This window comes from Canis aureus, chromosome 27 (assembly GCF_053574225.1).
Source record: "Canis aureus isolate CA01 chromosome 27, VMU_Caureus_v.1.0, whole genome shotgun sequence".
NCBI lineage: Eukaryota > Metazoa > Chordata > Mammalia > Carnivora > Canidae > Canis > Canis aureus.
The window spans coordinates 30559565-30587176 of NC_135637.1; the positions used below are offsets into that span (position 1 = coordinate 30559565).

Consider the following 27612-nt stretch of genomic DNA (forward strand, 5'->3'; position numbering starts at 1 on the left):
TCAAGGAGGCATCCGTGGGAGGGTGGAGACAGAGATTGTGGTTCTGCAGCTGCAGACAGCAAACCCCAAAAATTGTCTTCAAATTTCTTACACTTATGGAGAGACAAGAGGGACTCCTCTACAGGTTCCAAACAGATAATGGCCACTCCCTACAGACTGTGGAGTTGTGTATGAACAGCAGAAATGCACTCTTATTGTATTAAGTTACCGATTCTGTGGTGCTTTATTATGGCAGCCCTAGAAAAAAAGTGTATCTAAAAACCAATATATAGATCTACGAAATGTCACTAATAAGTGGATTAAGTGGAATAAGTGGAGGCTGGTGAACCTAGCAGGGGACCCTGACAACAACAGCAATAACCAAGTAAGTCAGCCTATACGGGTAACCCAAGGAGAATTATTACCAAGGTTGAACCAATGGGCTCCTCTAGAGACTTTAAATCTTGAGCTTACTTCAAGTGCATTAAGTCCCAGTAATGATACCAGGGACAAGGCAAATGCAAACTCAAGTGTCCAGAAAACCTGAAACATACTGAGACATAAATATTCCAGTTAGCTGTCCAATTGAGGGAATCGATGCCCTGCAAAAATGAATGGCTCAACCCCACAGAGCTGACCTGCTCATTGTACTGTCCTGGGTGGTGACATCAGAGGACCACCTGCAAAGGTCAGAGGCCCTTCCAGGAGGTCTGGGAAGGTTAATTCAGGCTGGCGACATAGTGTCTGAGGTCAGCAGGGGGCGCTAGTGGGCTGATCGTGAGACTCAGGGTCTGGGTGAGGAAGACCAGGAAAATCTATGACTGGCTCCTGCACACTAGAGGAAGCAAGTGGCCACCTCACTGTGGGTGACTGTTCTGAACTTATGGCCTTGGAGCCACAAGAGCTCTCAGCTCTGAATCACACAGGCCTCATAATTCATCCTCTACTAAAGCATGGGATAACCTGTCCAGATATGATTTTCATGGAATGATAGATGAACAGGACAATCATACAATACAATCAACAGCAGAACACAAAGGGGAATGGAGTTCAACATGCTCCATGAGCATCACCTGTTCACACAATGTCATCCTCATTTCTAATAAAGAGACATCCCTGTTCAGCTCCCCGGGGACTACTGCAGACCGGGTCCATGATTAACTGAGAGGAGACCACTGCCCCTACCTCTGTCACAGGGGCTCTGAGATTTCCAGTGTCCTCACTGTTGGAAGGGGCACTACTAAGACCCTCCAAGGACAGAAGAGGGAATGTCACTGGGGAGAGAAGAAAATGTTCCAGGGATGGGTTAGGTTTGAGATGAGGTAGATGTGGGGCCAGGAGGTGAGAACACATCCACCTCCTCATTCAGCTTTCAGGCTTTCCAGAGAAGAGCCTTGGGACAGAGGTCACTAGAGACAGTATGGTGGTCATTTACTGGAAGATGTCCTCCTGACACCCAGTGTCTCAGGTCACCCTGCAGTCACTTGCGTGTGTGAAGTCCCAGTTCTGCTCCTTTCAAAGTCTCCTAGGGGACATGCTGGTGACTCTCGGGCAGGGATAGAGAGGAAGCTGATTTGCATGAAGTGTTTTCTTAACCTCATGGGACAGGAGACATGAAAAGGTCCAGGGACACCCCATTCCATCCTAGGAGTCTAAGGAGGCTGTAGTCTGTGAGGGTCCCCACCATGGCCTGGACAGTGTTTCTTCTTGGGCTCCTTGTCTATGGCTCAGGTCAGGAAAAAGACTTTACATCTGTGGGGAGCACGTAAAACAGGGACTCATGCGACCCTTGTCTCCAATATCAACACCTTTCTCTCCTCTTGAATTTAGGAGCAGATTCTCAGACTGTGGTCACCAAGGATCCATCACTCTCAGTGTCTCCAGGAGGGACAGTCACATTCACATGTGGCCTCAGCTCTGGGTCAGTCTTTACAAGTAACTACCCCAGCTGGTACCAGCAGACCCATGGCCGGGCTCCTTGCATGCTTATCTACAGCACAAGCAGCTGCCCCTCTGGGGCCCCTGATCGCTTCTCTGGATCCATCTCTGGGAACAAAGTTGCCCTCACCATCACAGGAGCCCAGCCTGAGGATGAGACTAACTATTATTGTTCACTGCGTATGGGTAGTACATTTACACAGTGATTTAAATCTATGGGGAGGTGCAACCAAAACCTCCTCATGGGCTCAGAAAAGCTCAGCTTTAAAGGCAGGAGAGGGGCATCTGCTTTCTGCTCAAGGAGTGATCCTGGAGTTCTGGGATCGAGTCCCACATCGGGCTCCCTGCATGGAGCCTGCTTCTCCCTCTGCCTATGTCTCTGCCTCTCTCTGTGTCTCTCATGAATAAATAAATAAAATCTTAAAAAAAAATAAAGGCAGGAGAGAGAGTGAGATGGGGAAAGAGTCAACACCACCATGGGAAGTGAAGCTCCCTGACCCCATTCTCCTGTTCAGTGGTTCATGAAATGAACCCCATTTATCTCTCCCAGGGCATGTCCATCTATCCAATGTGACCTTCCAAGACTGTGCTTCCTCGCTCCCTCTCTGTCTAAAATGTTGAAGAGTGAGGAGCTTCATTTCCATTATACATAAACAAATACTGAGCCTCAATCGACGGTTTTCTTTTTTTTTTAATCGACAGTTTTCAATATGGTCTATTAAACATAGAGGCTTGGTAGATCTCATTTTATTCACTAATTTGATGATGAGGACCAAATTAATATTTTCATCATGTGGAGCTTGATAAAACTATAATTCTCCATGTTATATTTCTAAATCAGAAACCATTCTCATTGTTCATAGATGTGTATTTAACAAGCATTCCAAGATACTCGTATGCAAGTTAGTGTTAAGAAGTGTCTGTTATTGTATTAATATGAAATTAGTTCTGAAAATATCCCCTTACATGTAAAGAGAGTAATATCTTCTAACTTAATCATTCCCACATCCCACTAACGATTCAAGAACACTGAGAAACAGATTCAAAATTGCAATCCATTTGTGGTCACCACAGCCTGCTTTGGAGCAGTGTATGCTGTGACATGAAGAGGTGAGGGACAACACGTGACCAGTAGATGTCAATGTGTAATTCAGCCTGGAGACTGTACGATTTGAGCATCATGGTTCCTGATGACCGTGGGCTCTCAGGGAAATATCAAGAGACATAGGATAGCATAATTATTATCTGTCTGATGGCTTCTTCTAAATAATGTTGTGCAACACTTGACATTATACTTGGATGGTTTCTGTTTATTTTGCTTTAAAATACATTATATTTATTAAATATTACTAAAATAATCTCATTGTAATAAAATTAGTATTTTAGTTCTTTTTATAGCAACAGTAATATAGGGGGCACCTGGGTGGGTCATTTGGTTTAGCATCTGTCTTCATCTCAGATCATGATCTTGGTGTCCTGGGATTGAGCCCCACATCCGGCTCCCTGCTCAGCTGTGAGCCTGCTTCTCCCTTGACCTATGCCTGGCTCTCCTCCTGATTGTGTGCACTCTCTAAAGTCAGAGACCACTCTGTCAAATACATAAATAAAGTATTTAAAATAAAAAACAAAAGAAACAATAATATTAATGTAAATGAAAATTAAAATCATATAAAGTGGAGTCACAGACACAATTTATGCACTGTAGATTATGTTTAAGGAATGAGGAATCACTTTGTTTAACTCATGCTCACCAGCACTTATACCAAATTATTTGTTCATATCTTCTGCTGACATCCTTGCCACAAAGATAACTCCAGGTTCAAAGACTTCTCTAGAGAATCCCTTCAAACATTTAAGGAGGAAATAATGAGAATACTACAGAGAAGCAGGGAGGAATGAACAACTTTGAGTATACATTATAAAGCTTATTTTCCTCATTTATTATACCCAGACTCAAATTTCAAAATAAAAGATATTAAAAATCCATAAGTTTCATGAAGATAGGAGCTGAATTATAATGAAATATTTGCAAATGCAAAGTGACAGATTATCAAGAGTGGTCATTTTAGACACTTAATTTTTGTATCATTTAAAATCAATCAACTTGTCAGGTATCCTGCTCAGGAGAGAGCTTGCTTCACCCACCCACTCGCCCCCCACTCATCTGTCTCTCTCTTACTATCCCAATTCTCTCTTTCAAATAAATAAATAAATAAATCTTTTATAAATGTATAAAAGAAAATCAGGGCAACCCGGGTGGCTCAGCGGTTTAGCGCCGCCTTCAGCCCATGGTGTGATCCTGGAGACCCCGGATCGAGTCCCACGTCGGGCTTCCTGCATGGAGCCTGCTTCTTTCTCTGCCTGTGTCTCTGCCTCTCTCTCTTTCAGTGTATCTCTCATAAATAAATAAATAAAATCATAAAAAAAGGAAAACAGTCCATGTAATAAATTTTATAAGAGAATAAATTAAAAGGTATGGCCATCTAAATAAATGCACCATGACTCATCTGAAACATTCATCCTAAAGTTATCTGAGGGAAGAGGGTGATCATGGTCATATATCTTTTACCTCAGGTCCTATGAGTCTAGAGATTTCTTGGCTATTTGCACATATACCAAAGTTGTTTGGGGCCCATTGAGAACATGATTTCTCCACGCTAATCCCAGGCATGTGGAAACAACGATAAAACTTCACACTCATCTTCCAATTGAAGGAAAGTAAAGGGTACGAAACTATAAATGAAAATACTTGTGTACACTTGATGAGATGAGCACTAGGTGTTATTGTTATATGTTGGCAAATTGAACTACAATAAAAAGAAATTTAAAAAAAAGAAAAAAATAATTGGGTACAATATAAACAGTGTGTGAAGCAACAAATATCTGAGAGGAATTGGAAAACACAAATGCACAGAAACCATGAATTTACGAGATATGTCTCACTTCCAAACCTAAAGAGCTATGTCTAATATTCACCAGTAAATGTTCCACCAGGCAAAGCTGTTTGCTTTTCACAAATCACTCGGTCATATCTGATTCCGAACAGATTGTAACAGCATCACTTGAGCTTTAAAATCATTGCTGACCTGCTGTCTTGGCAATAAGCCTAGAACCTTACTTCCTGGACAGTATTCAACTCCATGAATCCCTCATGATCTGCCTCAAACCCCTCAAACCAGCTCCACTGTCCTCTGATCAGTGATGTTTGACCTGATAGACGCTTAACTTTCACCTTGGGGTAACTTCTCTGGTGACACCTGAATAGGTCAGTTGTGTACATGTTTGTCTTTTCCATAGAGAAGCATCACTTCAGAGAATGAGGAAACAGAGTAATCATGTGCAGTGTGTACAAATCATGGTATCTAGAGATAAGACATGGGACTGTGAATAGACATGGACCTGGTGAGCTGGTGAAGGCCCCAGGGATCCCAGGTCTTTGGTCCAAGGTGGGCTGGGTGCCTGTGACCAGTGGGGAGCTATGGGCCCGTGATCCCTACATAGCTGCTCAGTGAGGACCCATCACACGGTGTGTTGGGCCCTGTGCTCCTTGTTGGGGCTCAGCAGCTGTGTCCTCTCAGGCCTGGAGGAGTCCCTTAAGCAGACACTGTATGTGGTCTCAGCAGGTGCTTCATCCAGGGCTCTCCCCAGAGGAGAAGCAACTCCCAACCTCCACAATGTGGTGTGAGCTGAGCTCCAGCACCAGGGCTCAGGGAGGGGCTGGGAAATCACTTGATGGACTTCATTTGCATGGACACCCCTCTTGTAGAAAAGAATGGAGGACAAAAAGAGGTCTGGGGACCCCACCTGGTGTGGGGATGGTCATCATTGCCTATACTCCTGTCTCCTGATGTATTTCTCTCAGTGCACAGGTACAGACAGACAGGCGTCACATACCATGTTCCAGTTCCTTGGCTCCATCAGCCCCTCTGGCTCAGATGCTGGGAAGTTTACATTGGTCTCTGCTCCATTACACATCAATGTCTGTGTTTGCAGGTCCCTGTCCCAGCCTGTGCTAACCCAGTCGCCCTCCCTCTTGACATCTTTGGAACAACAGTCAGACTCACCTGTACCGTGAACAGTGGCTCCAGTGTTGGCAGCTATTACATCAACTGGTTCCAGGAGAAGCCATGGAGCTCTCCCTGGTATCACCTATACTACTACTTAGACTCAGATAAGCACCAGGGCTCTGGGGTCCCCAGCTGCTTCTCCTGATCCAAGGATGCCTCAGTCATTGGAGGGCACCCTCATCTCTGGGCTGCAGCCTGAGGACTAGACTGACCTTCACTGTATAATCAGAAACAATAATGCTTCTAACAGTGACACTGACAGTTTGGGACATGGGACAAAATCCTTCATCTGTTCAGATGCTTCTTCCATGAAAATTTATAACGTGTAAAATAAGTGATATATCTAATGTGTACTTAAAATTACCGCCTGGTTCATAATGAGCCTATTCTCCATTATCTCTTTAAGTTCTATATGTCCTCAGAAATAAAACAAGAATAAAACAAAACACTTCAATGTGATAACAGTCATGTTACCTGGGTTTCCAAATGTCATATAACCAGAGTCTGTGCTGCGAAGATTTTTTTCTCCTGAAATGAGGACAATGAGCCTTTCATTGACTTTGTCTCCATCAGAGGTCCAGGACTATCTAAACAGGGGGTGTAGTCTTCCCCAGCATGGATTCAGCACCTCCAGGGCTCAGAGCAGAGCCTTCCCTTCCCTCACAGGCTTCACTGCTCAGAAGTGACCAAGGTTCACTGTGTCTTAGGCCTGAACACTGGGATGTGGGATGTTGTGTGAGGACATGGGTCATAGGCAATTCCATTCTCAGAGCTGGATGGGATCCCTCACTCATCACCTGAGGCTTGGGTTGTGCACTTGAGGAGAAGGGGGTCCATCAAAGTAGGGATTTGGGGCCTATGGCCATGAACCCTTTTATGGGCTATGAGATTTGGGGGATGTTGCACCATTACTGGGAAAATGCTCAGCCTGCCTCAGTGAAGTTGGTTGATGTGGGTGCATGAATGAGCCTTTGCTATAGCTGCCACCAGGTTGATGGAGACTCCTGTAAATGGGTGTCCTGAGCCCACAGGTACTGACTCTGTCTCCCTCTTCCCTTAGTCCCCATTGGAACTTTTCCATAATCCAGGGTGGTAGGATATGTGAATATCAAGAGTAAGAACTCTCCCATGTGTACATGTGTCACTGCCCTAAGGAATCTCTTGATGACCCCAGATCCAAGGTCATCTTCTCTTTCACAAGAGCAGTAGAAACACAGGGGTTACCATGGCAATGTTACCACACCTCTCAGGCAGAGATGCTATATTGTGACCCATTACAGCACTGAGAGAACAAGCAGGGATTCAAACCTAATTTTCCAGGCCCAGGTGTGTTGACAAAAACGTCTTTGACCACCTTGGGCTGCAGCCTGGGGAGAGATTGATCATCATTGCTGTAGAGCTGCATACGATCAATATCACCCAGATAATTTCTGTTTCCCAGAGACAAGTGATAACGTCTACTCTTCACATCTTTAATTTTCTTCTATTTATTTATTCACGAGAGACACACAATGAGAGAGGAGAGACACAGGCAGAGGGGGAAGCAGGCTACATGCAGAGAGACAAAAGTGTGACTGGATCCCAGTCTCCAGGATCTCGCCTGGGGCTAAAGGTGGGCTGCCCTACTATTCACCTCTTATTCCATCACTCCCCTGTCCCTGCCTCTAAGCAACACAGGCTCAGAATCTGGCATTGAATGCTTTGTATCTCACTAGAAACAGAATTGTTTAAATTTAAATTCCAGACTTGTTTAAATCCAATGAAAATACCTCCTTTTGAAGATATTCATCTCCCAATGAAAAAATAGTTACATGGATTTCAGAAGCGATATGACCCACACTATTGCTGTGTTGGAATGAGAAGAAGGGCAGTTGTGCAAGATGTGTGACCCAAGAGAACCAGTTGGCCCACTGCCTGCCTGTCCACTGGTACCACTCTAGGGATTTAGTGAGAATTCCCTGAGTTCTGGTATTTGGTGATAATGATTTTCTCTTTCCTTTCAGATCAGAGCTTTGGGAGCTCCTGAATTCCAGGGTGCTGGGTCGTGTCATCCCAGTGAGCAGATGTGAACAGACCCCTTACAAAATTGTACACAGAGAACAATTGCACCTGTGTAAAGATTTCCCACGTGATAAGTCACTAGGGCCTACACACCGAAACAGTGAGGCAGCATCAGACTCCCATCAGCAAGGCTAAAATTCAATACCACAACATCAGATGGTGCCCAGGATGTGGGGCAGCAGGAACTCTCCTTCATCGCTGGGAGGGGGGGGGGATGCCAAATGTCCAAGTCGCTTGGGAACATAACTGGGTAGTTTGTTGCAGAGCTAAAAGAAATGTTTATTTATTTATTTATTTATTTATTTATTTATTTATTTATTGTTTATTTATTTATTTAGTTTTATTGGAGTTCAATTTGCCAACATATACCACAACACCCAGTGCTCATCCCATCAAGTGCCCCCTTGGTGCCCGTCACCCAGTCACCCCCACACCCTGCCTTCCTCCCTTTCCACCACCCCTTGTTCTTTTCCCAGAGTTTGGAGTCTCCCATGTTCTGTCTCCCTTTCTGATAATTCCCACTCATTTTTTCTCCTTTCCCCTTTATTCCCTTTCAGTATTTTTTATATTCCCCAAATGAATAAGACCATATAATGTTTGTCCTTCTCCGATTGACTTATTTCACTCAGCAGAATACCCTCCAGTTCCATTCACTTCAAAGAAAATTGTGGTATTTGTCATTTCCAATGGCTGAGGAATATTCCATTGTATACATAGGCCACATCTTCTTTATCCATTCATCTTTCGATGGACACCAAAGCTCCTTCCACAGTTTGGCTACTGTGGACATTGCCGCTATAAATATTGGGGTGCAGGTGTCCTGGAATTTCACTGCATCTCTATCATTGGTGTAAATCCCCTGCAGTGCAATTGCTGGGTCATAGGGCAGATTTATTTTTAACTCTTTGAGGAAACTTCACACAGTTTTCCAGAATTTTTGCATCCATTTTCATCAGGGATATTGGTCTATAATTCTCCTTTTTGGTGGGGTCTTTGTCTGGTTTTGGAATTTAGGTGATGCTGGCCTCATAGAACGAGTTTGGAACTGTTCCATCTCTTTTTATCTTTCTGAACAACATTAGTAGAATAGCTATGGTTTCTTCTTTATACATTTGATAGAATTCTCCTGGGAAGCCATCTGGCCCTGGAGATTGTGCCTTGGGAGGTTATTGATGACTCCTTTAATTTCCTCCCTTGTTATTGGCCTGTTCAGGTTTTCTGTTTCTTCCTGTTCCATTTTTGGAAGTTTGTGGTTTTCCAGAAATGCATCCATTTCTTCTAGATTGCCTAATTTATTGGCGTATAGCTGCTCATAATAAGTTTTAAAATTGTTTGTATTTCCCTGGTATTAGTAGTGATCCCTCCTTTCTCATTCATGATTTTATTAATTTGAGTGTTTTCTCTCTTCTTTTTAATAAGGCTGACTAATGGTTTATCTATCTCATTAATTCTTTTAAAGAACCATCTCCTGGTTTTCTTAATCTATTCAACATTTCTTCTGGTCTCTATTTCATTGAGTTCTGCTATAATCTTTATTAATTTATTCTTCTTCTGGATGTAGGATCTATCTGCTCTTTTTTCTCCAGCTCCTTTCGGTACAAGGTTAACTTTTGTACTTGAGTTCTTTCCAGTTTTTGGATGGATGCTTGTATTGCGATGCATTTCCCCCTCTGGAGTCCTTTTGCTGTATCCCAAAGATTTTGAAAGGTTGTATCTTCATTCTCATCAGTTTCCATGAATCTTTTTAATTCTTCCCTAATTTCCTGGTTGACCCTTTCTTTTTGTAGCAGGTTGGTCCTTAACCTCCATGTGTTTGTAATCCTTTCAAACTTCTTGTGTCTTAGTTCTAGTTTCAAAGCATTATGGTCTGAAAATATGCAGGGGACATTCTCAATTTTAGTATTGATTAAGATCTGATTTATGACCCATTATGTGGTCTATTCTGGAGAACATTCCATGTGCACTTGAGAAGAATGTGTATTCAGTTGCATTTGGATGTAAAGTTCTATAAATATCTGTGAAATCCATCTGGTCCAGTGTATCATTTAAAGCTCTTGTGTCTTTGGAGATGTTGTACTTAGAATATGTGTCGATTCTAGAAAGCGTTGTGTTCAAGACACCAAGTATAAGTGATTTATTATCTAAGTATGTCTTAACTTTGGTTGTTAATTGATTGATATACTTGGCAGCTCTCACATTCGGGGCATAAATATGCATGATATTTAAGTCCTCTTGTTGGATATATCCTTTAAGTATGATATCGTGTCCCTCTTCCTCTCTTACTACAGTCTTTGGAATAAACTTATTTTATTTGATAAAGGATGGCAACCCCTGCTTTTTTTGAGGATCATTTGAATGGTAAATGGTTCTCCAACCTTTCTTTTCAGGCTGCAGGTGTCCTTATGTCTACAATGAGTCTCTTGTAGACAGCAAATAGATGTGTCCTGCTTTTTTATCCAGTCTGAATCTCTGCGCCTTTTGATGGGGTCATTAAGCCCATTCACGTTCAGGGTTACTATTGAAAGATATGAATTTAGTGTCATCATGATGCTTATTCAGTCCCTGTTTTTGTGGAATGTTCCCTTGGACTTCCTCTTTCTTTTACAGACTCCCCCTTAATATTTCTTGCAGAGCTGGTTTGGTGGTCACATATTCTTTCAGGTCCTGCCTATCTTGGAAGCTCTTTATCTCTCCTTCTATTCTGAGTGTGAGTCTTGCTGGATAAAGTATTCTTGGCTGCATGTTCTTCTCATATAGGACCCTGAATATATCCTGCCAGCCCTTTCTGGCTTGCCCGGTCTCTGTGGAAAGGTCTTCTGTTAACCTAATACTTCTCCCCATAAAGTTTAGGTATTTCTTATTTCTTGCTGCTTTAAGGATTTTTCCTTTATCTTTGGAATTTGCAAGTTTCCCTATTGAATGTCGAGGTGTTGAATTTTTATTTTATTTTTTTGATTTTAGGGGGAATCTTTCTATCTCCTGGATCTGAATGCCTGTTTCCCTCCCAATGTTAGGGAAGTTCTCATCTACGTTTTGTTCAAAGACACCTTCTGCTCCTCTATCCTTTTCGTCACCCTCTGGAACCCCAATTAAACGTAGATTTTTCCTGTTGAGGCTGTCATTTATTTCCCTTAACTTTTCCTCATGATCTTTTTATTGGTTTTCTCTTTTTTCCTCAACTTCCTTCCTTGGCATCAGCTTGTCTTCTATGTCATTCACTTGTTCTTCTACGTCGTTAACCCTTGTTGTTAGGACCTCCAGTTTGGATTGCATCTCATTTAATTGATTTTTAATTTTGGCCTGATTAAATCTAAATTCTGCAGTCATGTAGTCTCTTGAATACTTTATGCTTTTATTTCCAGAGCCACTACTAGCTTTATAATTGTGGTTCTGAATTGGCTTTCTGACGTCGAATTGTAATACAAATTCTGTAATTTGGCGAGAAAATGAGTGAAAATATCAGTGAGGGTGACAAAACATGAGAGATACCTAACTCTGGGAAATGAACAAGGGGTAGTGGAAGGGATTTGGGCAGGGGTTTGAGTTGACTTGGTGATTGGCACTGAGGGGGGTACTTCAGATGAGCACTGGGTGTTATGCTATATGTTGGCAAATTGAACTCCAATAAAAAAATTTTAAAAAATACAAATTCTGTAACTCTGTGGGAGAGAGTACTGTTTCTTTTTTTTTTTTTTAATTTTTTTTTATTTATTTATGATAGTCACAGAGAGAGAGAGAGAGAGGCAGAGACACAGACAGAGGGAGAAGCAGGATCCATGCACTGGGAGCCTGATGTGGGATTCGATCCCGGGTCTCCAGGATCGCGCCCTGGGCCAAAGGCAGGCGCCAAACCGCTGCGCCACCCAGGGATCCCGAGAGTACTGTTTCTGATTCTTTTGTGGTGAGTTCTTCCTTCTAGTCATTTTGCTCAGTGCAGAGTGGCTAAAATCAAGTTATACTGGAAAATGGAATGGAAAAAAAATAAGGTATAACAAATAAAGAACAAAAAACCATACCAAAACAAAACAAAACAAACAGAAACACACAAACAAAAAAACAAAAAACAAAACAAAACAAGGAGGGGTATCCCCTGTTCTGTATACTGAAAGTCCCCTGATTTTCCCTGTTGTTTCCAGCACTGCTTGGTCAAGAACTTGGTCTTCTGCTTTTGGCTTTAGGCTCAGAGGAGGCAAAGGTGCAACTGTCTTTGGTCCTCCTGAATCCAGGGTCATCCGACACCAGCTGCCTCCACCATGCCGCCTAAGTTCGATCCCAATGAGATCAACGTCATGTTCTTGAGGTGCACCGGTGGCGAGGTCGGTGCCATGTCTGCCCTGGCCCTGAAGATCGACTGCCGGGTCTGTCTCCAAAAAAGGTTGGTTATGACATCGTCAAGACAGCCGGTTATTGGAAGGGTCTAAGGATTACAGTGAAACTGATCATTCAGAACAGACAGGCCCAGATTGAAGTGATACCTTCTGCCTCTGCCCTGATTATCAAAGCCCTCAAGGAACTACCAAGAGACAGAAAGCAGCAGAAAAACATTAAGCACAGTGGAAATATCACTTTTGATGAGTTTGTCAATATTGCCTGACAGACGTGACATCGATCTCTAGCCAGAGAACTCTCTGAAACCATTAAAGAGATCCTGGGGACTGCCCAGTCTGTGGGCTGCAATGTTGGTTGCCGTAACCCTCATGACATCATAGATGACATCAATAGTTATGCAGTGGAATGCCCAGCGAGGTGACTACAAAGAAAAATATTTTAACAAAGGATCATTTGACAAAAAATAAAAAATAAAAAACTTGCTTTTCCCCTGTCCTTCTAGCTGGTTCTAGGGGAGGGGCCTGTTGTGCTGACTCTCAGGTTTGTGCACTTGGGGAGCTGTCCTGCCCCCTGCCAGGTCGTGTCAGTGGGAGCTGTTTATCCTGTGAGGTCCCTCTTCCCCGGCAGCCCTGCTCTGTCCGTGGCACAAGGTGACACAAGGAACAATAGCAGTGGTGGTGGCCAGCTCCCCAGCCCTAGAGTCAGCTCCCGCAGTAACTACTGCAGCTCCCAGTCTGCAGGGGACTGGATGCTCTGGGGCGGGGCCCCTGACCTGCTCAGCTTGGGGCCCCCAGCGGCAGGTGTCCTCGCTGTCCTGCCTGGGCCTTCCCACCTCCGCCTGTCCCGGGTGGAGGCCGGATCCTGGGCTGTGTCCCCGGCACCCTGGGCTCCCAGGCCTGCACTGCTGGAATCGGGCTCACGGCCGTGCAGCCCCCTCTCTGCGGAGCCTCGCCTGAGCCCCTCCGAGCTGCTCCCAGGCCACGGGGCATGCTGCAGCCCTTTAGAGAGCTCAGCCACAGGGTGTGGGGCTCTCCCCGGGGCAGGGGCTTTTTCGTACCCCCGGGAGCCTGAGGGCATCCCCGCCCTCCTGGGGTCATGCTCTGAATCCTTGTGGGCGCCTGTCCATCCGGGAAGTTTGGTGCAGCTCCTGCTCCTCCGACAGGGCTCTCCTGACCTGGGGGTGCTCGCTGCGGCCTCAGCCCAGCTCCTCAGGGCCCCTCCCCTTGGATGCTTTTAGTTTCTTTATTTCTTTTTTTCCGTTTTCCTACCTTTATAGAAGTGTGAACTCTCCTCACCGTAGCATTCCAGCTGTTGTCTATTTATTTATTTATTTATTTATTTATTTATTTATTTTATTATGATAGTCACAGAGAGAGAGAGAGGCAGAGACACAGGCAGAGGGAGAAGCAGGCTCCATGCACCGGGAGCCCGATGTGGGATTCGATCCCGGGACTCCAGGATCGGGCCCTGGGCCAAAGGCAGGTGCTAAACTGCTGCGCCACCCAGGGATCCCCTGTTGTCTCTTTAAATCTCAGGCCGAATTCATAGATTTTCAGGATGATTTGAACGTTATCTAGGTAAGTTGGTGGGAACAGGTGACTTGGGGACACTACTCTTCTGCCATCTTTGGTAGTATATATAATTTCCATATTTCAACACAATCCTACTGAGTGGATTCCACAGCAAAATATGTGAAAAAAATGAGGTTTGTCCATAAAAGAAAAGAATCTGTATAGGGAGACATGAATGATGGAGACAATGAATGAGGGTTTGAATATGTCCCTATAGTGTAGACTGTATTCTAATACAATATGGCCTGATGGGAGCCACACTAGTGCTCATCTGTGAACACACTGTACTTCTCGGATTTGTCACTGATACACCAAATATGTTGGTACAAAACGAACAAGGAGTAATGGAAGAGGAGGTGGGTGGGGTAACGGGGTGACTGGGTGATGGCCAGTGAGGGGGGCACTTGACAGATGAGCACTGGGTGTCATACTATATGTTGGCAAATAGAAGTCCAAAAAAATACACAAAAATGACAAAAACAGGAGTTTAAAACACAAATACATTTCTGTGAGAACATGTGGAACTCATGTCTCTAATGCCCAAGAGATGGAACCCATTCTGAGAGTCAGACCTGGCCATGCCAATGGGGAGGGAACTGGTGAGCCCTGGAAACCAGCTGGGCTCTCAGGGCTTTGGGCCTTGCTGAGGTGAGTGCCCTGTGACCAGGAGGGGGCGCTGAGGGACTGCCCTGTGGTCCGTTAGGGCTGCTCTCTGAGGATCCTTCACTCAGGGTGCCTGGGCCTGTGTGCTGGTCCCTTGCTTCCTGATGAGAGCTCAGCAGCTGTGTCCTCTTAGGCCTGGACCCTGAGCAGGGACTTGTGTGTGGTGCCAGCAGATGCTTCCCCCCAGGGCTCTCCCAGGGCTGAAGCCAACCCCATCCTCTTCAGTGTGTGGTGTGAGCAAAGCTCCAGGATCAGGGCCCAGGGAGGGGCTGGGCAGTGAGTGGGTGGAGCCTATGTGCATGGACAGCCCTTCTGGCAGAGGGGGGAGTAGAAGAGCAGGCGTGGGGCAGCCCAGCCCATGGAGGGGACCAGGGACTTTGTCACCCTGACTTGTGATCTTTAATGTTCATTCAACTCTGTCAGTGCACAGGTCAGGAGTGACCTCAGGGACACAGACCCACTGTCAGCCTACGTCTGCTGGTCTAGCTTAGAGATTTGAGGAAATTCAGTCTGGCCTCTGATCCATCACCCGTGAATGTGTCTGCAGGTTCCCCATCCCTGCCTGTGCTGACCCAGCCGCCCTCCCTCTCTGCATCCCTGGGATCAACAGCCAGACTCACCTGCACACTGAGCAGTGGCTGCAGCGGTGGCCATATGCTGGTTCCAGCAGCCAGGAGGCCTCCTGAGTACCTGCTGATGGTCTACTGAGACTCACCAGGGCCCCAGTGTCCCCAGCCACTACTCTGGCTTCAAAGACACCTCGGCCAATGCAAGTCACTCAGATAGCTACGAAATTCATACAACAAGGGTCCTCATGGGGACTCATGGGCACCCCTTCAGATTTTCCTGCCTGCATGAACAGACCCATGATATAATTATAAGGTTAAAAAAAGAGACAAATGATTCTATAAAATGTTTCTAAATGTCTATTTAAATGAAAGACGAAGTCATTCTTTTTTAAAAAAAAGTTTTATTTATTTATTCATTAGACACATAGAGAGAGGCAGAGACAGAGTCAGAGGGTGAAGCAGGGCCCTTGCAGGGGGCCTGATGCAGGTCTTGGTCCCAGTACCCTGGAATAATGACCTGAGGCAAAGGTAGATGCTCGATCACTGAGCCACCAAGTGCAACTGCACTGAGATTTTCAATGCCACTTCCATCGTTATTTTCCATGCAGTCCGCACAGATCTGTGAACAATATACTCGTAATTCCGCCTGTGTTTTCACAGTGACATCATCATTGAATCTTAGTCAATGCACATTGAGAAGATTTTCTTAAAAAGAACATTCAGGACTGTGGGCTGATGAGGTCGGTGAAGGATCTCAAGATGGCTGGGCGAAAACTTGCTCTCAAAACCATTGGGTAGCTTTTGTGGAGATCATACCCTGAAACCAGAAGGCCATTGCCAACTCCCTGAAATCCTGGAATGAGATGCTTACCTCCAGGTTGGCTACTCTTCCTGAGAAACCACCTGCTACCGACTGGGTTTACTACAAGGCCAATGTGGCAAAGGCTGGCTTGGTAGGTGACTTTGAGAAGAAGTTTAATGCCCTGAAGTTTCCTGTACCAGAGGATAAATACACTGTCCAGGTGGATGCTGAGGATAAAGAAGATGTGAAGAGCTGTGCTGAGTTTTTATCCCTCTCAAAGACCAGGATTGAAGAATATGAAAAAGAGCTGGAGATGATAAAGAACATCATTCCATTTGATCAGATGACCATTGAGGATCTGAATGAAGTCTTCCCAGAAACCAAATTAGACAAGAAGTATCCCTATTGATTTCACAAGCCAGTTGAAAATTTATAAACTTGAGCTGAGGAGAAAGCCCTGGTCCTCATATTATAAATGTTGGATATTAAAAATAATGATACGGAAAAAAAGAACATTCATCCAATTTATGTGTACAGTTGGTCTAGGGAGTGACCAATACACAATCTCTTCCTCTGGATTCTTGCCAGAAATTCTCCAGCTGTCACATCTTCCTGCTAAAACACCCTGCAGGTCTGCCTCTTGTGCTCTGAGGTCAGTGGCACACAGACAACCTCAAATGGCAGGGCTCCTGCAGACCTGTGTCCATATGCGGGGAGGACAGACTCTAGGAAGGAGTTCTTGCCCAAGGGGTGGGGAGAACTAATGTTTAAAACAGGTGAAGGGATCCCTGGGTGGCGCAGCGGTTTAGCGCCTGCCTTTGGCCCAGGGCGCGATCTTGGAGACCCGGGATCGAATCCCACGTCAGGCTCCCAGTGCATGGAGTCTGCTTCTCCCTCTGCCTATGTTTCTGCCTCTCTCTCTCTCTCTCTCTCTGACAATCATAAATAAATTTAAAAAAATTTTAAAAAAGGTGAAAACAGTGAAAGATGACAACGATGTTCAGTGTGTAACCTTTCCAGGAAAGCACACGAGGCCTTCCACATACAACCTGGAAAATCTAGCTCCCTGGGTCTTCAGTATTTCAGGAAATTGAGAGAAGGAGAGGGCTGCAACCAGGGTCATCATATAGGAGGAAGTTCTAAGCATCCTGTGCAGAGGAGGCCACTTGTACACGGCGACCCTTCATTCCACTGGATGTGACAGTGATGTCAGACAAATTGGTGTAGACACCACCTCAGTCCTGAGTGGCCCATGAAAATCCAAGGGATTTGTGGTAGAAACACAGAGATGGAGAGAGAGGCAGTGACATAGGCAGAGGGAGAAGCAGGCTCCCTGCACAGAGCCTGATGGGGGGCTTGATCCCAGGACTCCAGGATCATACCCTGAGCCAAAAACAGACACTTAACCCCTGAGCGACCCAGGAGTCCCTCACACCAAGAAATGAGAGTGTAGTCTAAAATCTATGCCACATTCAGGGGAGACCACATGTGGAGAGACTCGTCCAGATCATAGGAGGAGAGTGGTCAGAGCTCTGGAGACAGGACCTGTGTCCCATGGCCAACTGATCCCCATGTCATGCAGGGTGAGGTGGTGTCAGGATGCCAGAACACAGTTGAGACTTATTTCTGAGGGCTCAGGCTGGATCAGAGCTGGGAACACCACCTGGCACTGACTGTGACCTCTGCTCAGGGCTCACAGCTGGGACCTCCTGAACCGCACACCAGCCCCAAGCCCCTCCTCTGCCCACCCCCCCTGACATGCTCAGGCAGAGGGAACTGACCCAGAACCAGGGAGGGGTCAGAGAGCCGGGGTCTCATTTGCATGGAAGAGCCCCTCCCTCTCTCAGAGGATGAAGAGGGGAAGGGAGAGATGAGGGGAGGCTCTGCTCAGCTGAGGGGCCACTGAAGACAGGATCCGTGATGACCTCCACCATGGGCTGGTCCCCTCTCATCCTCACCCTCCTCGCTCACTGCGCAGGTGACTGGATGTGGGACAGGGCGAGGGGCCCTGGGAGGACATATGCAATCCAGATTCCAGCATCACCCTGTCTATTCTCTCCTTCTTGCAGGGTCCTGGGCCCAGTCTGTGCTGACTCAGCCGGCCTCAGTGTCTGGGTCCCTGGGCCAGAGGGTCACCATCTCCTGCACTGGAAGCAGCTCCAATGTTGGTTATGGCAATTATGTGGGCTGGTACCAGCAGCTCCCAGGAACAGGCCCCAGAACCCTCATCTATCGTAGTAGTAGCCGACCCTCGGGGGTCCCTGATCGATTCTCTGGCTCCAGGTCAGGCAGCACAGCAACCCTGACCATCTCTGGGCTCCAGGCTGAGGATGAAGCCGATTATTACTGCTCATCCTATGACAGCAGTCTCAGTGGTGGCACAGTACTCCAGGCGTGTGGGGAAGTGAGACAAAAACCCACTTACCCATCTGCAAAGTGAGTGAGCGCCCCAGCAGCTGCCTGCTTAGGATTCCCCTGGGTTTCTGCTCATTCTTCAGTTGATGCCCTGAACACAGGTGCATCTTGGGGACCTCCTGGAAATGGCACCTGCTTCATCATCTCTGACCTCAGAGTATCTCAGAGTAGCCCATTGTGCACAGAGGGTGTCAAAGGAATGAGAAAGTTTTGCCTTTGGGATCAGGGACTGGTTCTTTTAGGCTAGAGTACATTCACTTGTCATCTTCTGATTTCTCAGTAAAAGAAACACTCTTAGGCCACGAAGCTATCATGGTCCTTCATCCCCATCCCTGTTCTGCTGATGCACTTGTCAGCTTTTTTTACAGCTGGCAACATTATTGCCTTATCTTCAACCAGGTGATTTCTTCTTATTATTTGATGATTGCAAGGAACACATAAATCAATGCCACACTCAGAAATATAAAAGGTAAAAAAAAAAGCTTTCTAGAGAAAAATTCCCACGTGAATGTTTATGGAAACTTTATTCATAATTAGCACCCCTGAAAGCAATAAAAAATATACACACTGATTTTTATACCAGCTTTTTATAAAATATCCAGACTTGAAGTAACGAAGATTTACTCCAACCTGATGTATAGTCGTAGAGTGTGATAGTAGTCAACATTTAAAGAAATAAGTTCTTAAGTTCAAAAATATGCATGAATATTAACTGCATATTTCTTCAGGATGAGATACCACCTCACACCAGTGAGAATGGGGAAAATTAACAAGGCAGGAAACAACAAATGTTGGAGAGGATGCGGAGAAAAGGGAACCCTCATACACTGTTGGTGGGAATGTGAACTGGTGCAGCCACTCTGGAAAACTGTGTGGAGGTTCCTCAAACAGTTAAAAATAGACCTGCCCTACGACCCAGTAATTGCACTGTTGGGGATTTACCCCAAAGATACAAATGCAATGAAACGCCGGGACACCTGCACCCCAATGTTTATAGCAGCAATGGCCACGATAGCCAAACTGTGGAAGGAGCCTCGGTGTCCAACGAAAGATGAATGGATAAAGAAGATGTGGTTTATGTATACAATGGATTACTCAGCTATTAGAAGTGACAAATACCCACCATTTGCTTCAACGTGGATGGAACTGGAGGGTATTATGCTGAGTGAAGTAAGTCAGTCGGAGAAGGACAAACATTATATGTTCTCATTCATTTGGGGGAATATAAATAATAGTGAAAGGGAATATAAGGGAAGGGAGAAGATATGTGTGGGAAATATCAGAAAGGGAGGCAGAACGTAAAGACTGCTAACTCTGGGAAGTGAACTAGGGGTGGTAGAAGGGGAGGAGGGCGGGAGGTGGGAGTGAATGGGTGAAGGGCACTGGGGGTTATTCTCTATGTTAGTAAATTGAACACCAATAAAAAATAAATTTAAAAAAATAAAGAAATAAGTTCTTAAGTTCAAAAACATGCATGAATATTAACTGCATATTTCTTCAGGATGAATAACACATAAAAGGCTAAATTCCACATCATGGGAATTTCATTGTAATTTGGAAGATGTGGGTATCTAGAGGTGGCAAGGAGGCCAGTGATTGACAGCAGGTGGAGGAAGGAGGAGGGGGAGTGTGTTAGGCGACTCTATTCGAGGTGATGTCACTCTCCTACATGGCACTGTGAAGGCAGCCGCACCCCAGTGCTGTGTTGTCACAGCTCAGTAAACTGTACCCCAGAGTGACAGCTCCTTCATGCAGGCAGAGAATGTCTTCTAGAAGTCTGGGGTCCATGACAGCTCACAGGGAATATCATCTCATCCACTTCTCCAAGGAGGTGTGACCCTTGTCCCCAAAGGGGGAGGACAGGAAGGTGGAGACCTCAGGGAGTGTGAACAGGAAATTTGAAAAGGGAGCAAGGAAACTGCACGTGAGCCCCTTAGGATGACAGAGTGTGTCCCCTGGGCTGAGGGCTCAGTCCTTGTCATGTGTCAGGGACGGGCCTGGAATTGAACCGTAACGTCCAAGGTCATAGGTGATGGTAGACATCGTTGTCCCTTCAGGAACAGAAGGTCCTGTGTTGTGAGAGTCTCAACCTCTCCATAGCAAGTGTGGAGATCGGACCCGCCCTTATGGTTCTGGAGACAATTGCCCTAGGACACTGGATACAGCTATAACACTGGATAGTTTGAAAACTAATGGTTGATTATTTATAAACCTGCAAATTACAGCACACACCTGGGGCCACAGACAGAGGTCATCGTAGAGACAGAGCGAGCTTGTATCCTCCCCCCCCCAGGAGAGTGGACAGAGGCTCAGCTGACAGAGGAGCTGGGGTGAGAGACAGAGACAGAGAGAGACAGAGACCAGGCCTCGAGGACCCACCTTGGAGTCCATGGGGGCAGCATCCCTGATGTCTTTGTCCATGTGCTCCCTGCCCTGGGGATGGTCCTGACCCCAAGCCTCACTCTAATCCTGGAGAAGCAGTGGAGCAGTGGGGACAGTAGGAGACAGTCTCCAGGAAGGAGCCACAGCAGGGGGTTCTGAGCCATTTGGAGTCATTAGGTGCAGCCTCAGGAGGGTGGGTGGGACCTGGGTATGGCCTGTCCTCCATGCACAAGGTTTGGGGACCCACAGCACTGGAGGCAGAGGGCTCTGCTCTGCAATCCTCTTCCCTCATCTCAGCCAGTGTGGACCAGGACTGGGGCAGCAGGAGCCTGGAAGCCTGTCCCTCAGCTCCATGGGATGCTGTGCATTCCTTGCCTGAGTCTGGGCCCAGGTCCCACCTGCTGTCAGCCTCAGAAACCCTGAGCTCAGAGGGGTTACATTACAGGCACCAGGAGAGGACCTGGGAGTGGGGAGCAGTGACCAAGATGATACTTTCCTCCCTCTGGGGGCTGAAAGGTTGAGAAAGATCCCCAAGCTCTGCTGCCCTGTGGCTGGGATCCTGGGGCTGTGCATTTCAAGGCAGAGGTTGGGGTTCTCCACCCCATTTCTTCATGACCCCCATACCCCGGGCACTGCAGCCTGACCTTGGACATTCAGGTCATGTTCCTCCATGACTCCTCATTCTGCTGGGCTGTAAAGGTCTGCAAACCCCCAACACATGGTCACTGGCCTCAACCCTCCTGGAACATTTTTATGTGGGAGACGAGGAGGGGCATATGTCTTATCATTGACACCTGGCTCACCTCTGGGGACCTGGAGCAGAGGGGAAGACTAACATCACCACACACTGCAGGGATGATGCAGGGAAGGCCCCCTGAGCCAGCCTGGACTGAGGGACGCTGCCTCCTGGACATCTGTCCCCTGTCCCGTACCCAGGGAAGGGGTCCAGGGTACCAATCTAGGCTCCTGTCCCCCTACACGACACATACACCACAGGGCCTGCTCACCAGGACTGCATACCTGCCTCAGGCTATGGGTACTGATCCTGACGCTCAAGGTCAGGGTCTCCCATTTCTGAGCTAGGAATTCAGTGTTTGTGCTCCTTCCCCAGATCTTCTACTCCTACATGCTCAGAGAAGCCTCTCCCTACCTGAGGCTCCCCTGCAGTGACAGCAGCACCTCTGAAGGGCCTGGCATAGCAGAGACCCCAGTTCACACAGTCCTCTTTCCCGCTTCCCTCCCCGCCTTCTCCTGGGACCACAGCCACCAGCATCCCCTCCGGCTGTGCTCCTGCTTCAGGTGCTCTGCCCTGACACCTGGTTATCTTCAGTCCTGCCCTGTTCTGTCCCCCCTCCTATCCCCCGGGGCCACAGGTTCACCAGGTGGTGATGCTTTTGTTAAATCACCACCTCCCATCATGGTTTGAAGATCTTTATGCATTGTTTTAATATTTTAATATTTTCTTCGATGACTCTTTGTGCAGAACACCGCCACTCCTCTCTTGAGATTAATATGAAAGGCCGTCCCAAGAGGAGCTCCCTAAATGTTCCATGGGTTAGGATAGGCTCAGTCTTTTGCAGGATTTATGTTTTGTAGACATTCCCCCTCTCACAGGAGTGCTTATTTTGTGAGGACTCTTCCCTCCATGTGGGAAGCTCTCAAATCACAGACGCTGTATCCATGTTCTTTACAGCAGACCATGCAGGGTGCTCCACCCAGTCCTTCAGGTCACTGGTGAGTGCTGGGATCACAGCTCTGGATGTTACCTTCAGGACACTGAGGACCCTGAAAGGGACATGTAATCAGCAAAGGGCAATGTGCATCCCCTGGGCCCTGCAAGGGGACCCTCCCACCTGGGGGAGCCCCCCTGACCTCACAGCTGGGCAGAGGCCGAGCTGCACTCTGGGCCCCTGGTGAGACCCAACAGCCTGGTTCCCTAAGGGCCTGGCAGAGTCTCCTGTGCAGGGTCCTGTGGGCGTTTCCCACAGATGCTCCCTCCATCTTTCCTATGTCCACTCTGAGCAGTCCCTGCCTTCAGCATCCTCTGTCCCCTGTTTTCCTGAATTACTGACCAGATGGAGTCAGAGAGAGACTGGAAGGGGTGACAATTTGCATAAAGTGCACTGTCATTTGCCGGGAGACTGTAGGGAGAATTAGACAAGCTTAACAGAGTGCAGCTCCATTCTTGAGACAGGGGATTTGTCAACATTGCCTGGACTCCTCTCCTCCTCCATTTCTTGTCTTTCTTCCCAGGAAGGGACATCATCTGTCTTCTGGGGGACCTTCCTCGATATTAACATCCCCTGGAAACTACCACCAAAAATTCCCCACCTCCTGGGAATTTGTGTATCTACAGTTTCCCTGTCCCAGCCAGGGATGGCCCAGCTGTTCCCCCACCTCCCTCTGCATCTCCAGGAACAACAGCCAGACTCACATGAACCATGAGCAGTGGCTTCATTGTTGGCGGCTGCTACATATACTGGTTCCAACAGAAGCCAGGGAGTCCCCTTCCCCCCATATCTCCTGAGTTTCTACTCAGACTCAGATAAGCACCAGGGCTCAAAATCCCCAGCCCTGTTCTGGATCTGAAGACACCTCAGCCAAAGCAGCGCCTCTGCTCATCTCTGGGCTGCAGGGTGAGGATAAGAATGACTCTTACTCTACAATCTGGCTCAGTGGTCCTGGTCACAAGGACACACACAGAAGAGGATGAGGGGCAACACCTCAGCCTGCCTATGGCCTTGGACTTTGTCTCCCAATTTAAGATAACTTGAATACACACTAATTTTCCTGGAAGTAGATTTTGGGTCACAATATCCTTCCTCCTAGTTTTCTATTTACACATTTCTGAAGACACAGAAGAAATAAAAACTGAGAAGAAATAGATACAGAAATATTGTTAGTGATCCAAATTGAAAAATTAGCCTCAGTGTCCATTGAAAGATGAATGGCTAAAGAAGCTGTGGTCTATGTATACAATGGAATATTCCTCAGCCATTAGAAATGGCAAATACCCACTGTTTGCTTCGATGTGGATGGAACTGAAGGATATTATGGTGAGTGAAGCAAGTCAACTAGAGAAGGAGAAACATGATATGATCTCATTCATTTGGGAATGTAAAATAGTAAATGGGGTTATAGGGGACAGGAGAGAAAATGAGTGGGAAATACCAGACAGGGAGACAGAACATGAGAGACTCCTAACTCTGGGAAACGAAAAAGTGGTGTTGAAAAGGGAGGTGGGTGGGGGTTGGGGGTGACTGGAGGACGGGCACTGAGGGGGGCAGTTCACAGGATGAGCACTGGGTGTTATTGTGGTATATGTTGGCAAATCGAACTCCAATAAAAAATACACAAATAAAAGAAAAATTAGATCCTGTTGTCATGGTGGTCCTTTTCTCTTCCCATAGAACGTCTACTTTTATTAATTTAATATTCAGAACAAATGACAATCCCAGCAGTTTGAAAGTCCTACTCAGGGTGGACTCTGCCCTTCCAGCTGTCAGAGCAGAAACCTCCTCTTCTCTACCAGGCCTCTGCTCTCAGAACAGGCCAAGGCTCATTGAATCCCAGGTATGAGACACTAGGCTGTGGGGATGCTGGGTGAGAACCAGGCCCAAGAGGAATTCATGGCCCATAGCTGTGGACTTGACCCTCAGTTGTGACATCAGAGTTGTGGTTAGGAATGGGGGTTTTGAGGTCCTGAAATGTTGTAAAAACCCTGACCCTGCTCCAGGGACACTGGTTGAAGTAGTCCTGTGGATGTGACTTCCTACAGCTGACACCACTCAGGACCATGGTCATCCTCTGGGGTCCTGTTCCTGATCCCCCAGTGCCTGCTTGTGGCCTCCTCTCCTCTGGTACACAGTGGAGCTTTGCAATAGTCCTGGGTGGAGGAGTATGGCTTGGATGTCTAGGGAGGAGGAATCTGATCATTTGATGCAAAACCCTTTGCCTGTGAGGCTGTTGTGAATGTAGAATTTACCTTTTGTGGAGTGAAGAGAAGCAAAATGGGAGTTAATATAGGACAAGCTCTCTGGCAGAAGCCCTGAGTTGTGAGCTAGCACAGCCTTGACTGAGCTTCCAGGCTACAGCCTGACTTTCTTCCACGGACTTTGTCAGCTTGTCCTCCTTGACAAGATACTCACAGGGTCTCAGATAAGGGGGGAGTGAGACAAATCTCTGGACCCAAGGATCTTGTCTCTGAACCCCCATTCAGGAAGAAACTTATCTGGAGAGACTGAGCAGGGTGGGCTCTGCTGCACGATGATCTATGCTTCCACAGGAAACAGAAACATTCCAGTAAAGCGCATAGACCAAGAGAAATTGGAACATTCCAGGAGACACAGACACATAATGTAAAAGAGCCCAAGGCACCTCCCCTCTCAATATGGAGAAGATGAACAGGATGAAACACCGTGCTCCACCTGAACGTGCAGACTCCAAACATTCTTCCACACTCAGTTCTATCATCTCATTCTATAGAGTGTGACCTTGTGTCACTACTGTTATATCCACAGGGGATACACTGACCATAACGCTGGTCACAGACACAGTCTCCTCTCTCAGAACCATCTCCATGGGAACTTGGACCAGATCCTGCTGGCTATGCCCGACAACACCCCCTCTCTTCTCTTCTCCCCTCTGTTCCTCTGTCCTTTGGCTTTGGTCTCTCCCTCTGGCTCCTCAGGTCTGAGCTATGTCTCCACCTCAGGATTTCAGAGAAAACCAGAAATGATCTTGCTGTAGTTTCTAGTCTGAGGGGTCCAACTCTTGGAGGAGAATGAGAAGAAAATAGAGTTGCAAGAATCTCCTGACATTCTCGTTCCTGCTCTAAGATCTAGGCTCCATTTTTTTAACCCAGCACTCCTAGTCAGTCTTAAAATTTTTAGAGGTTTCTTTATTTTTATATAGAGAGAGGGCATGCATTGGGGGGTTGTGGGCAGGCAGAGGAGGGAAGGAGGCTCAAGCAGACTCTGGGCTCAGTGCAGAGCTCTGTGCAGGGCTCGAGCTCACTATCCTGGGATTAGGACATCAGCAAAAACAAGAGTTGATGCTCAATGACCTGCACCTCCTAGATGCACTCCCTACTCCATTGTATTTAATATGAAAGTAAAATTATTACATTTCTTGAAAAGGATGTGTTTATCTACTTTTAGGTATTTGCACATGGATGTAATGATTTTTACCTACTTCAGAATTATCCGATGCCCTCACTCATGGGGAATCCTGGAGGAATCCATAGTCAAAGGTTTGCCTGCATATTTTAAGATAAGTCATTTTTTTTCTTGGGCTCCAGACTTTCATTCTGAAGAATTCTGTGGAAAGTAGATCCACCACAGAAACATTTTCTACCATAGAAACAGTCCCAGGCTGTATCGTTTCTTCACACACACAGACACAAAACTCACAGCAGTATGTTTTCTCACTCCTGGTGGACACCAGAGAAACTCAGGGGACTTTGGGTGTGGCTGAGTTGTGGGGTAAGAAGGAAGAGGCTGGGTCTCACCCCTGTCCTGCGCTCCATGACACCTGGAAACCCTAGAGAGGTAGGTGTAGTGTCTGCGGAGATAAGGAATGGACAGATTTCTTGTCACTCAACAGGTCCTAGACTCCTGATTCAGTGGATTGTTAAGCGTTTGCTCTCACAGCAGTCCTCTTGGCTAACAAACTTTTCAAGTCATCCCCTGTGGTTCAGGGTTTTAACCCCTCCTTCAACCCAGGGTGGGACCCTGGAGTCCTGGGATCCAGTCAGGCTCCCTGTATGGAGCCTGATTCTCCCTCTGCCTGTCTGTCTCTCTATCTTTCTCTCTCTCTCCCTCTCTCTCTCTATCTCTCTCTCTCATACACACACACAGACACACACACAGACACACACACACACACACACACACAGTTCTTTCATCTGCCTGAGTGAATAGCATCCTGGATGCTGCAGTTTCCAGGCTTCTGAATCCCTCCAGAGCCATCCTGTCCTCAGTCAGCCATTCTCAGAGCCTCAATCTCTGGGAGACAGAAGCTTCTTCAACAAGAAACACTGGTGACATCTAGTGTGACTGGGGTCCTGTCACCAGGACAGCCTGGATGTGCACTAAGCCTGTTCCTCTGGGGTGAGCCTGATGCTCAGTATACGCAGGGGGAGTGTCCGTCCCCATGAGCAGCTCAGTCTCTGAGCATCTCTTGGCACCATTCAGTGTCTGAGCCTGATCATTCCATTCATCCTGGGACCTCAGCCTCAGGGCTGCCCCCACGGAGCTCAAGGCCACTGGGATGTGGGATACCCCTCCCTGTGCTGTCTGCCTGGGCTGTCACTCCCTCAGTCACCCAACTGCCACATCCAACCAGGCCGCACTCTGATGCAAAGTCTTGTGACCCGTCCCAGGGCCACAGGACCTGTGAGCTCAGGGGCATCATTCCCCTCAGCACCAACTCTCCTCCAATCACATGTGGGAAGTTTGACAAAAATCTGGGTCGAGGGGACCTTGGGGAGGAAAAACCCATGCCTGTAGTCATGGGGGGTTCACGAATAATGTTCTATCCTGAACATGCTGGACACAAGTTGCAGAGGCTCAAGCTGTGCCCAACCCAAAGGGTGGTCTGTCTCCAAATCCTTATGTCCAAGAAGCTCTGTTTGTAATTTTGTCCCCATGTCCTCAGTGCTGTGCAGAACTCAGGGGAAGATAACTCTGGAAATCCGAGAAGCCTCATTAGAGGAAAGTTCCAGCATCCTGCATAGCAGGGGCTGTGTGCCCATGCAGATGTATCACTGCTCTGGACTGGATTCTGAACTCTAAGAGGATTTTGTGTAAGAGATACCACCTTCACCCTGACCAGGA

General features: G+C 46.8%; 2 pseudogenes and 1 gene segment (V, D, J or C); all 3 read left to right on the plus strand.

The window, feature by feature from the left end:
• Positions 1–12222: 12222 nt before the first annotated feature.
• LOC144299547 (large ribosomal subunit protein uL11 pseudogene) lies at positions 12223–12839 on the plus strand (annotated as a pseudogene).
• Positions 12840–15936: 3097 nt separating this feature from the next.
• Positions 15937–16415, plus strand: LOC144299548 (ATP synthase peripheral stalk subunit d, mitochondrial-like; annotated as a pseudogene).
• A 1423-nt stretch (positions 16416–17838) lies between these two features.
• Positions 17839–18434, plus strand: LOC144299096 (immunoglobulin lambda variable 1-40-like). The segment is given in 2 exon segments: positions 17839–17957; positions 18049–18434. Coding segments are annotated over 2 exon segments (429 nt in total).
• The last annotated feature ends 9178 nt before the right edge of the window (positions 18435–27612 follow it).